General features: G+C 34.1%; 1 protein-coding gene across 1 annotated transcript in view; it reads left to right on the forward strand.

The window, feature by feature from the left end:
• The window catches only part of EBAG9 (estrogen receptor binding site associated antigen 9), a 31,946-nt gene that overhangs the window by 2,401 nt on the left and 16,337 nt on the right, over positions 1-13,208 (forward strand). The window contains exons 2-4 of the mRNA XM_007466238.1: positions 7,220-7,317; positions 10,320-10,398; positions 11,124-11,282. Of these exons, the coding sequence (XP_007466300.1) occupies positions 7,235-7,317; positions 10,320-10,398; positions 11,124-11,282 (321 nt within the window). The 5' untranslated portion in view covers positions 7,220-7,234. The remainder of the gene's footprint in view (positions 1-7,219; positions 7,318-10,319; positions 10,399-11,123; positions 11,283-13,208) is intronic.

The following is a 13,208-nucleotide window of genomic DNA, read 5'->3' on the forward strand; positions in this document are numbered from 1 at the left end:
GAGTATCTCCTCAAGTCTTTCCCCCCTAATGCCACATGCTCTACGGTCTCTTTTCTAGCTCTTTTTTTGTTTATAATTTTTCTGAAAATTTAGGCTAAATCTTCATTTAGGGAAGTTTGCTTTCTTTTGGTTGAGAGTTTTATTTTTGGCAAATTAGCTTTAAAATGAAGCTTTTGTTCATCATCTTAATTGTTCACATCATTCTGCTCGTACTGAAGCAAGCAAACCTTTCTTTCACGTCTTATTTTGCAAGTAGTAACTGGAGGTAACAGATGAATAAGATTCTCACGGGAAGGATTGTACAGGATGAATACAGTATATAGAAATAACTGTGGTACAAAATAGAAAATATAGGTGCAGTAAGAGAAAAATACTGCAATTAAAAAGACTTTGCAATAGTTCAGCAAGAAGTAATAAAGGCTTATGCTAGGGAGATTGCAGTGGAAATAGGGAAGAATATGGATAGTATTAGGAAATGGAATTAGGTCTTTTTGGCAGTTTGCATGTAAGGGGATAAGAGAAAGGAGGAGTCAAAGATGTTGCATTTTTTGAATCCTGTTAAATTGCTGTTTGGGGATGTTTTTGACAGAAATATTTTAGTTACTTGAACAGTGAAATTCTTAATATTTTCTTCATTCAGTTTATTTTAGAGTCACATTCTTTTCATCCTCTCAGTTAGTAGGCCAACTCCAGGCATAGGCATTCAGAAAATCATTCAATGCATATGGCGATACAACCTGCGCATGTACAAAATGCATGAGCATTGCTAAGGGAGCCTTTTGGAACTCTTCTTAGTCTACTTGCCCTTTACACCCTTCTAACCCTAGAAGTAGAAAGTGTTTTGCCTTTCTTTAGAAGGGATTGGCAATAGTGGCTCTACAGAGCAGTTTAGGATCAGGTACTGCAAGAGTTAACTGCATTTTCCTTGCTTTCTGGTTTTGTTTCGCTTTTATTATTTTTGTTTTGTTTTGAGCTTTCATATTAAGGTATAGTACACAAGCAGTGTATACAGTAGAATAAACTGGTGTTGCCACCACTCAAATTGAGATACAGACCTTAGTTCCCTCATGCTTCTATACCATCCCCCCCCAATCAAAGGTGAACACCATCTTTTATTATGTAATTTTTAACCAGTCAGTGTAATACCTTACTAGTTGAGAAAATTATTACATGCTCTTTTCAAGACTTTAGGAGGTTATTGCTCATATCTAGTAATTGAAAACAAAGCAGTGCTCTCTCCTTTAATCCACATGAAATACTTTTTAAAATAGCATATTAGTACAGTGATGGTATATTTATCCAGGGAGATTTAAATATTTATGTTATATTTTAAATTTCATTGCTTATCTTATATCCATATAAGATATTTTAAAATAAAAGTCAGTATCTCAGTTTTGCATAGATGGAACATACAGCTATCCTTTTAATTTGGCTCCATGATCATTATTACTTAAGTTACATTTTATTCCCTTTTAAGTAAATACATATAGAACTGAAGTCCAAATATACTGTTTGTTTTCTTATTTTGGAAAAAAATATTAAATTATGTTTTCTTTTTTTGTTTTATGGAATCACTCTACTCTAAATATTGGTGTTAACCGACTATAATGATTGCTTGAAAACTTTCTACTGATGGCCTAGGAGTAGGATAAGTTTTAGTTGTGACTTTGTTATTAGTTTTTGCCTCACCTTGAACAGAAAAGTTAACTTCAGTGTATCTTAAGTTTGCTGGTTGAGAAAGCTAAGAAGTTGGATGATACATTGATATATTCAAATTATCCCAACATAAGAATCATGATTCTAAATGCTCACTCAGTAATTTTCCTCCTTTGACAGATGAAAGGCAAGGAAAAGCTAAAACATAAAATTCCATTGTTAGAAACATCATTCCTGTGTGTGTGTGTGTGTGTGTGTGTGTGTGTGTGTGTGTATACATACCTGTAATTTCTTGTGACTTGATTTAACATATGATCTACTCTACCTCTATACTGGAAAAATAACCATCTCTCATAAATTAACAAATTTTAGTTTCCTTTTACCTCTCGTGTATTTATTTTGAGTCTCTGAATGAGGAAACTTATGGTTACTTAATATATTTAACTCTAACTTATGCCAAAACTCATTTTAAGAAATATTTAAATTAGTGATTGTTAGGATAATATATGTAGTACATATATGGTATAGGTGACTAAAATGTGTAAAGAAATATTTGGAAATAATGACCATGTTTAAAAGGCTAGCAAAATGATACCTGTTTTGCCATTTTTGAGAATTTTTTTTATCCTGTGGTTGCCACGGCTTTAACTAGTTCCCAGTTCCTTAGCATTTCTTTTATATATCATATCTTTTGATTTAATCATAGGGAGGCAGTATAAGTGTGATCTTTTAGGACTCAGTCATTAGACTACCTGGGTTCAGATTCCACTTTTGTAACTTAACAGCTCTGTGTCTTCAGGCAGCTTACTTAACCACTCTGTGCCTTGGTTTCCCTATCTAAAATAGGAATAAAATAGTACTTACCTCCAGTCCTTCATAGGGTTGTTCTGAGCATTAAACGAGTTATTACATGTAAAGCACTAAGAAAGCTTGTATTAGAGTAAGAGTTAGCTATTATGGTATGTTGAAATGCTGCTGTGAAATCAGAGTTCCATTCCTAGAGAAATTCTGTAATATGTTTCTTGTCACTAATTGACTTAGTTTCCTACTGAAAATTGGCTCTCCATAGTTGCAAATAATCAATATAAAATAATGGTATTAATGACTTCTTTTAAGATTCTAATCAGAATCTGAAAATTCATGACATAATACTGTTTTTTTAATGTCTTATTAGATCGTTTTTACTAGATTTTTGAGCTACAGTTGACACAAAATGAACTGCACATTTTTTAAATGTAAAATTTTATCAGTTTTGATTAATATATACACTCTGTGAAACCATCACCACAATCAAAATAGTAAGTATATCCAGCACCTCCAAAAGTGTTTACTCATGCTGCTTTGTACTCCATCCTTCCCACCCCTTCCTGCCCCATCTCAAGGCACCACTGATCTATTTTCTGTCACTAGAGATTTGTTTGTATTTTCTAGAGTGTTTTTTTTTAATAAATGGGATCATATATATTCTTTTTTTGTCTGGCTTCTTTCATTCAGCTTAATTATTTTGAGATATATCCATGCTATTGCTTGCAGTAGTAGTTCATTCTTTTTTATTGTTGAGTAGTGTTCTCTTATATGTATATACCACAATTTGTTTATCCATTCACCTGTTGATGTACATTTGGGTTGTTTCCAGTTTGGAGCTATTAAAAATAAAGCTGCTGGGCTTCCCTGCTGGCGCAATGGTTGAGAGTCCGCCTGCTGATGCAGGGGATACAGGTTCATGCCCCTGTCCGGGAAGATCCCACATGCCGCAGAGCGGCTAGGCCCGTGAGCCATGGCCCTTGAGCCTGCGCGTCCGGAGCCTGTGCTCCACAGCAGGAGGGGCCACGACAGTGAGAGGCCCGCGTACGGCAAAAATAAAATAAAATAAAATAAAGCTGCTATTCAAAAACAACACGTTTTTGAATGGGTGTATGGTTTCATTTATCTTGGGTAAATTCCTAAGAGTAGAATGGTTGGGTCATATGCTGCATGTTGGTTTAACTTTGTAAGAAACTGCCAACTGTTTTCCAAAATGGCTGTATCATTTTACCTTCCCGCTACCAGTGTATGAGAGTTATGGTTGCTTCACATCCTTGACAGTACTTGGTATTTTTAATTTGAGCCATTTTAACGTGTGTAATGGTTTTTAAGTTTTTTTTTTTAACATCTTTATTGGAGTATAATTGTTTTACAATGTTGTGTTAGTTTCTGCTGTATAACAAAGTGAAAAAAAAAAACGGAACGCTTCACGAATTTGCGTGTCATCCTTGCTCAGGAACCATGCTAATCTTCTCTGTATCGTTCCAATTTTAGTATATGTGCTGCCAAAGCGAGCACTAAGTGTTGTTTTAATTTGCATTTCTCTGATGATTAATGATGTTGACCATTATTTCAATGTACTTATTTACCATTGTATATCTTCTTTGGTGAAGTGTCTATTCACACCTTTTGCCCATTTTTAAAAAATTAAGTTGTTTTCTTACTGAGTTTTGAGAGGTTCTTATGTATTCCAGATACAAGTTCTTTATCAGATATATGCTTTGCAAAGATTTTCTTCCAATCTGTGGCTTGTCTTTTTATTCCCTTAACAGTGTTTTTGAATTGTAGAAGTTTTAAATTTTGATGAAGCCCTGTTTATCCATTTTTTTTTATGGATTGTGCTTTTGGTGTCGTATCTAAAAAAATATTTGCCTAACCCAGGTCACAAAGATTTTGTCCAATTTTATTTTTCTAGAAGTTTTGTAGTTTTAGTTTTTGTTTTTTTTGTCTGCGTTGGGTCTTCATTGCTGCTCGTGGCTTTCTCTAAGTGCAGCAGGCGAGGGCTACCCTTCCTTGTGGTGCTCAAGCTTCTCATTGTGGTGGCTTCTCTTGTTGCAGCGCACAGGCTCTAGGTACGTGGGCTTCAGTAGTTGTGGCATACAGGCTCCGTAGTTGTGGCTTTCAGGCTCTAGAGCACAGCCTCAGTAGTTGTGGCACATGGGCTTAAGTTGCTCTGTGGCATGTGGGAGCTTCCCGGACCAGGGCTTGAACCCATGTCCCCTGCATTGGCAGGCAGATTCTTAACCACTGCGCCACCAGGGAAGTCCTAGTTTTAGGTTTTATATTTATGTCTGTGGTCCATTTTGAGTACTTTTTGTAAATGGTGTGAAATATGGATTGAAGGTTTTTGGGTTTTGGTGACTTTTTTTTAGCATATGGGTATCCAGTTTTTTCCAGCACTATTAGTCAGAAAGACTGTCCCTTCTCCACTGAATGGCCTTCACATGTTCATAAATTTCAGTTGTTCATATTTTGTGGATCTATTTCTATACCTTCCATTCTGTTCCATTGATCTATTTATCAGTCTTGACTCCAGTACTACATCATTTTGATTACTGTAGCTTTATAATGAATCTTGAAATCAGGTGGTATTAGCCCTTCTGCTTTGATTTTTTTCACCATTGTTTTGACCATTATAGGACCTTTACGTTTCTATATGAATTTTAGAATTAGCTTATCAAATTTTAGAGAAAAAAGCTTGCTGAGATTTTGATTGGGATTTCACTGAATCTGTAGTTCAATTTAGGGAGATTTGCTATCTTAACAGTAAAGTCTTTGAGCCATGAAAGATCTTTACGTTAATAAGGGTCTTTTAATTTCTCTCATCAATATTTTATAGTTTCTAATACATAAATCTTTCATTAGATTTGTCCCTAAGTACTTTATATTTTCTGTACTCTTATAATTTTTAAAAATTTTAGTTTGTGATCATTTGTTGCTAACATAAAAATACAGTTGGTTATAGATTCTATTGAATTTTCTACATAGACTATAGATACAGTTTTACTTCTTCCTTTACAATCTGAATGCCTTTTATTTCCTTTTCTTGCTTGATTGCACTGGCCAGAACCTCTGCTACAGTGTTAAGCAGAAGTGACAAAAGCAGATGTGCTTATGTTGTTCATAATCTTAGGTGGGAAGTGTCCAGTTTTTCACCATTAAGTCTCATGTTACTATGGGTTTTTCATAGATGTCCTTGGTCATGTTGAGAAAGTTCCCTTCTATTTCTAGTTGGTTGTTTTTAAGGAGTTTTGTGTCTATTCATAAGATACTTGTCTCTAGTTTTCTTTTCTGATAATGTCTTTGGTCTAGATTAGTGTCAGTGTCACTAGCCTCAGGTAGCCTCAGTGTCAGGTAGCCTCAAAGAGTGAGTTGATAAAAAATCCCTCTCCTTCAGTTTTCTGGCAGTGTGTGTAGAATTGGTGTTACTTCTTAAGTATTTGATAGAATTCACTCCTGAAGCCATCTGGGCTTGGGGGATTTTTAACTACAAATTCAATTTCTTTAATAAATACAGAGATTTTCAGGTTATCTGCTTTTTCTTGCTGTGCTTTCATAACTTGTCTCTTTCAAAGAATTTGTCCATTTCATCTTGTCAAATATAGGCATAAAGTTATAATACTTTCTCAATATACTCTTCATATTTGCAGACTCTCTAGTAATTTCACCTCTCTTTTATGATATTGGCATAATTTGTTATTAGGGACATGTGTTTTGGGTTCTTATGTACTTTTGATTAACTGACCCCTTTATCACTATGAAATGAACATTTTTATGCCTGCTAATATTATTTTCCCTAAAAATTTACTCTCTGACATTGAAATAGTCAATTTAACTTTCTTTCAATTAGTGTTAGCATGGTATATTTTTCCGTCATCCTTTTGCTTCTAACCTATTTGTGTTTTTATACTTAAAGTACATTTTTTGCAGGCAGCGTGTAATGATATAATTCCTTTTTTTATCCTATCTAACAATCTCTGGCTTTAAATTTGCATTTAATGAGATTATTGCTCCAGTTGGGTTTAATTCTCTCCTCTTGCTATTTGTTGTCCCATCTCATATTTGTTCCCCTTTACCTTGTTTTCTGCTCCCTTTTCTATTGAGTATTTTCTATCTTCTCTGTTGGCTTATTAGCTATAACTGGACTTTACCCCTCAGAGAATATGATTTAATTGATTTACTAGGGGTGGGCCCAGTTATTTCTTTAAATATGTGTGAACTACTGAGCTAGATGATCTCTATAGTTCACTTCCAGTTTATTAGCTATGTGCCCGTAAGTTATTTGACCTGTCTTAATTTCCTCATCTACAAAATGGGTATGATAAAATGTATCTATCTAGAAGTTAAAAGTTTTATATATTTTGAATAGTATTAATATGTTCATATGATTCAAATTTCAAAAGGTACAGAAGACTCAGTATATACTGTTTTATACTTTTTTGATTTTTCATTTTTTAATAGAAAAATTATAAATAAATTGTAAGTAGATAATTTAAGTACAATTTAAAAAAACATTCTGAGAATAGTTTGAAAAGGTTTTTTTTTCCTCCCAACTATTCAAAACTCTTCAAAACTTTGTCAATATGATTTACATTTTAATTTTTAAATTTACTGTGTTATATTTGTACTTTCTAAAGGAAAGTAAAAAGTATGTCTGATTTTTACAGTTCATAGTAGGACTTTTCAGGTTGACTTCAGAACATGAGTATAGCTTTTGAAATCACCTTAAATGCATTTATTTTTGTGCTTTTTTCCACAGGTTTTGATTCCCACCATGGCTATCACACAGTTTCGGTTATTTAAAGTTTGTACCTGCCTAGCAACAGTATTCTCATTCCTAAAGAGATTAATATGCAGGTAAAGAAATTTTATGTTCAAATTGACCTGGTTATCTTCTTGCAGATTTTAGATACCTTCATAACTACAAAAAGCCAGAACATACTATATTTAAGCTAAATATCTTGATTGCAATATTCATTTATTAATCTCTAGTAATTTTTATATTTTTTTCAGATTTTTATATATTTTTTCAGATCTAGAAAGTAGAGGTTCAGTTCTTTTCTTTCAAATTCTTACATCTTCCATTAAAATAACATTCTTAGTACTATAGAATTTCAGAGATAAACTAACTTTCATTGTAATCATCAGAAAGTTTTTATGTACATAATTGTTTTATTATCAGGATATTTTAAGATGGTTAGGTGGAATTAGGCATAGGTATTTCTTTTTTTTTTTTAATTTATTTTTGGCTGCATTGGGTCTTTGTTGCTGTGTGCAGGCTTTCTCCAGTTGTGGCGAGCGGGGACTACTCTTCTTTGTGGTGCACAGGCCACTCATTGCAGTGGCCTCTCCCGTTGCAGAGCACAGGCTCTAGGCACGCGGGCTTCAGTAGTTGTGGCTTGCAGGCTCTAGAGCGCAGGCTCAGTAGTTGTGGCACATGGGCTTAGTTGCTCTGCGGCATGTGGGATCCTCCGGAACCAGGGCTCAAACCCCTGTCCCCTGCACTGGCAGGCAGATTCTTAACCACTGCGCCACCAGGGAAGCCCCCATAGGTATTTCTTTACATATTACATTATGAGTGTTATTTTTCTGTTAAAAAAAAAAAAAACTTTAACAGAGAAACCCCAAACAGGATAGATTTTTTTTTTTTTTGTCTCTTAAATAATATTCCAGAATGTACAGGTAGTCCAGGGTAGATAAGTCCTTCTGCTTCAGTAAGTCATTCAGAGACTCAGATTCCTTCTATTTTGTCATACTACCGGACCCTAGAGCTATAGTTCCTAAACCGTATGCCAAGGTACTTCAGGGCTTACATTACACTCATGGGGTACTGTAAGATACTTCAAATTTTCCAACAAAACACAATGAATGTGATAGTGTCTATTAAACACTAAACAAACTGTTGGCTCAAGGTAGTTCACATTTGCAACATTAGATCCTGCAGTATGTTTTGATGATGTTCTTGAATATTTGAGATAAGTTTTTGTTTACTTGTATTTTGGGTGATCTATCTTTGCAAAGCTAGGGTGTAATTAAACGCAAGTACTAAACCAAAATTAATATGGAACAGAAAATAAGGGTGAGTCCAAGGCTTGAGGAGCTGTGCAGTATCAAACAGGCACACACATTCCATTAATAAGTAATTGTGGTTATTAAAGAGTGAAAACATTATTTTTTCTTTAAATTCATATGTATTTTTTTCTAATGGCTACTAAGCAGATAGGACATACATAAGTATTAAATTGTTTGGGCCTAACTACTTAATCAGTGGAATTGTTAGGTATTTCTTTTGCCCTAGGAGTACTGTGAAGAAAGTACCGACACAGTAAGAGTAAGATAGAATAAAAGAGGAAATGGAGGGCAATCAGCTCTTTTTTTTAGTGGATATGATTTAGAAGTTACACACAATTCTGTTCACAGCCTATTATCCAGAGCTTAGCCACCTAGCTGCAAGGGAGGCTAGGAAATATAATCTCAAGCTAAATGGCCATTTTATAACTACTAAAACTCTGAAGATTAAGTGACATTGAATTTATTGTTAGAAGTAGCATAGCCAGAAAAAAACTAGGTTAAAGCAGGATGAGTATTGGGTATTAATGTCAGGAGGCTGGAGGTTAAAAAGAAGTAGTTGTGTTAAGAGTGGTGATAAATTATAGGTGCTTTCCTCTTTGCATCTGTTATTTTCTAAAACTTTTGTTGAATATAGATTACTTTTAGTGTAAGGTACTGCATTTGATTTAAAAATATTAGGGACATTTTTGTTGTCACTATGAACTTCTCTTGTCAACGTAAATACGTTTAGGATTGATTGTATGTTCAGTTTTAAAGAAAACTGACCCTTTGTTAGAATAAATTTTTCTTGTCAGAAAGAACCTAGATCATGTGTTCTAAAATAGCAGGTTTACATCATAAATTTAGTAGTAGACTGTATTACTTTTTTTATTCATCCTTTAAACAAAGTATGATTTCTAAACTTAGCTGACTTTACCAACTAGTTCTAAGCAGATGCTTCATAGATTATTTGAAATGAAGCAAGTGACTAATCATTTATAATAGCTACCATTTTTTAATGTGTTATTAAAAAGCAGGCACAGTCTAGTGTCTAGCTACTTTAAATGTCAGTTAAATCCTCACAACAACCTTGCAAAGGTAGGTTTGAATACCTGCCTTTTACAGATGAGGATACTTAGGCCGAGAGATAGGTAATTCTAACTAGATTCATAATTAATAGAAGTAACATTGAAAACCATGGTTTACACAGATTCCATAGCCCATGCTGTTAACAACTCTGTGACAATACTTATCTTCTTTAATATAGTACTTTTCCCACTAATCCTTAAAACTTGTTGGGTACAGTTTATAGTTCAACCCAGTGATTTTCAAACTTCTTAATAGTTTAATAGTAATCTTAATGAGAAACCAACTATGTAAAGCAAAAGCCAGGCCACCCTGGTTAAAACAGCATAGGTATCCGAGAGCTTCACTTACAGAATTCACAGTACTCTTAGAAGCATGGTTTGAAATCAGTTTGTGTTTTTGTTTTTGGCTTTATATTCTTCCTGAGTTTGACTATAATTCTGAATCCTAAGCCAAAAAGCTGTTGGGTTATCCTGTCCAGGATAAAAAATATTTAAAAGATATTTTAAAAAAATATTTAAAAGATATTTGATACATGCCTTTTCTTTTCATATCTTAACAAATTTTTCTATTCATATCTTAACAATTGTTAATTATTAAAATAAATAATTCAAAAATTGAAAAAGACCTTCTCTTATAAGCCTTAAGTTACTGTCTGTAGTGCTTTTACCCATGCTTGTTTTGGTAGTTTCTTGAAATAAATTATTTCATCTTTGTTTTAGATCTGGCAGAGGACGGAAATTAAGTGGAGACCAAATAACTTTGCCAACTACAGTTGATTATTCATCAGTTCCTAAGCAGGTAATTTTTTTTTTTGAATGTTGAATAAATGTTCCAGAACCATATTTTTCAAACTGGATTGCCGACCATTAGTATGTCATGAAATTAATTTGGTAGTCAGGGTCAGGATTTTTATTGTTGTTATTAAATTTTTTTATTCTAAAATTTTTATTTTATTCTTTATTTTCTGTTTCTTTGCTGAGGTTTTCTTTTTTTTTAAATTGGTTTTAAGAGTGTTTGCTGTTGCTTATTGAAGCATTTTTACAATAACTATTTTAAAGTCTTAGATAATTCCAACATTTATATCATCTTGGGGTTTGTGTCTGTTGATTGACTTTTTCCATTCAAGTTGAGATTTCTTCATTGTTCATTTGCAGGTTACTTGATGGATATGTTGAATATTATGTTTGGGACTCTGTCTTATTTAAATACTATAAAGAATGTTATTATTTATTATTTTATCAGGCAATAAACCTGGTTAAGGTTAGATTGCAAGTTCCAAGTCTCCTTCTGTGGGCTATAGTTTTAATGTCAGTTCAATTTTTAAAGCAAAAAAATTTTCTTTTGTTGTTTTTATTTTTTTAATGGGTAGAACAGAATGTCCAACTCATAGAATATTTCTTTTAAACTTTTCATCTAGTTTTGGTATGTGGTATAAAATTTGTATTTTCCCATTGGTCAAAAAAGCTTGAATAACCAATGTTTTAGAAAGCTCATTTTTCTAATAAATGATGAATTAAATTTAGACAGATGTTGAAGAGTGGACTTCCTGGGATGAAGATGCACCCACAAGTGTAAAGATTGAAGGAGGGAATGGGAATGTGGCAACACAGCAAAATGCTTTAGAACAACTGGAACCTGACTATTTTAAGGACATGACACCAACTATAAGGAAAACCCAGAAAGTATGTTAAAGATTTGTGCTTTTGGAGATAAAACTATTAAACCACTCTTCAGATTCCTATAATTAAAATTAGTATAATTGGTATTTGTTAGAAAGCCTATTTCTAATTAGCAATTGTGTTTTCTATCATGTTAAAGAAGCTTATATATTCAAGTGACCTGGACACAGATCTAGTAAATTGTACCCCCAAGTCTTTTAAAATTGTGTCTAAGCATTTATAGAAATCCAACTGTATGTCAGATTCTAGACTCCAGTCTCTGCTATGGAGACTAAGCTGAATAAGATACAGTTCTAACCTTAAAAGATTAGTTCACAGTTTAGTGATGTCTACAAACTGATAAGTAGTTTCCATTGTTTATAACCATTATCAAACTGATGCAAGGCTCTGAGAACTTAGTGTAATTGTTGTGGGTTTGTGTAGTCATCCACACTTTATTTTATCCCTTTTGAGTTATATAGTTATATATGGACAATCACTTAAAGATGCAGGGAATTATTAGAAAAAGAACAATGGCTGAGTATTTTCCTTTCTTTTTATCAAAATAGTACGTGTACATTTGAAAGTTGTTTTTAAATTTATTTATTTATTTATTTATGGCTGCCTCGGGTCTTTGTTGCTGCGCGCTGGCTTTCTTAGTTGCAGCGAGCCAGAACTACTCTTCATTGCGGTGCACGGGCTTCTCATTGCAGTGGCTTCTCTTGTTGCGTAGCATTGGCTCTAGGCGCACGGGCTTCAGTAGTTGTGGCACACGGGCTTAGTTGCTCTGTGGCATGTGGGATCTTCCTGGACCAGGGCTCGAACCCACATCCCCTGCATTGGCAGGCGGATTCCTAAGCACTGTGCCACCAGGAAAGTCCCTGAAAATTGTTTTTAAATCAAAGAATATAGAAGAGCTTATAATGAAAAGCAATAGGGCTTCCCTGGTGGCGCAGTGGTTGAGAGTCCGCCTGCCGATGCAGGGGACACAGTTTGTGCCCCAGTCTGAGAGGATCCCATATGCCGCGGAGCGGCCGGGCCCATGAGCCATGGCCGCTGAGCCTGCGCGTCCAGAGCCTGTGGTCCGCAACAGGAGAGGCCACAACGGTGAGAGGCCCGCATACCGCAAAACAAAAAAAAACAGAAGCAATAGACTTCTGCCCCATCATTCTTCATACCAGTTCTACTTTCTAAAAGCAGCCACCCATAACTTTTTCTGTTTGGGCTTCTAGCATTTTTCATCATATCTATATATAGTATTCTTATATTGCTATGTCTTGATTTACCAATCACAGATATTGTCCACTGACTGCATACGGGGGTTTATTTCATACCCTCTTACCCCCTTTTCAAATACTGTAATGTTTTTATTCCAATCTACCTCATCAGTCATCCTGCTCTTTTCAAAAGAAAAAAAATACTTAAAGTTCTATTGTTCAATCAAGCATAGAAAATATTTTTTATAAATGTACTTATAAAATGAGGACATTATTTATTCCACAGTTCTCTAATAGGGTTTTTCACCCTCTTCTACCTTCCAGCCAGTTTCATCTGTATATTTATTTTTAGATTTTCAAGGCTGATAACATTTACATGCTGTAATCATAGTTGTTTTTGTTCAGTTGTCCAAATGCATTAAGTTGTATATTTTTCAAGGAGTTTTAAGTGAATTTCTTAGTAGATGAGTACCTTTTATTTTGAAAGTCTATTTTGCTGCTCTTAATAGGAACTCAGTATATTACAGTAGTACCTTAATAAATTAGTTAGAATGAAAATGCTTTTAAGCTACAAAACTAATACTACTGGCCTGAAAGAGTTAATGTATTCATAGATACCCACATGCTTAGAGAACTGGTTATACTTCTGGTAGGATATGATACATGTTCTTGTTTAATACAGTGACTAAAAATGCCTAATTATATTTTGGGGGGTCCAGGGAAAGTAGGGAAA

Source organism: Lipotes vexillifer, unplaced genomic scaffold (assembly GCF_000442215.2).
Source record: "Lipotes vexillifer unplaced genomic scaffold, Lipotes_vexillifer_v1.1 scaffold508, whole genome shotgun sequence".
Classification (NCBI taxonomy): Eukaryota; Metazoa; Chordata; class Mammalia; order Artiodactyla; family Lipotidae; genus Lipotes; species Lipotes vexillifer.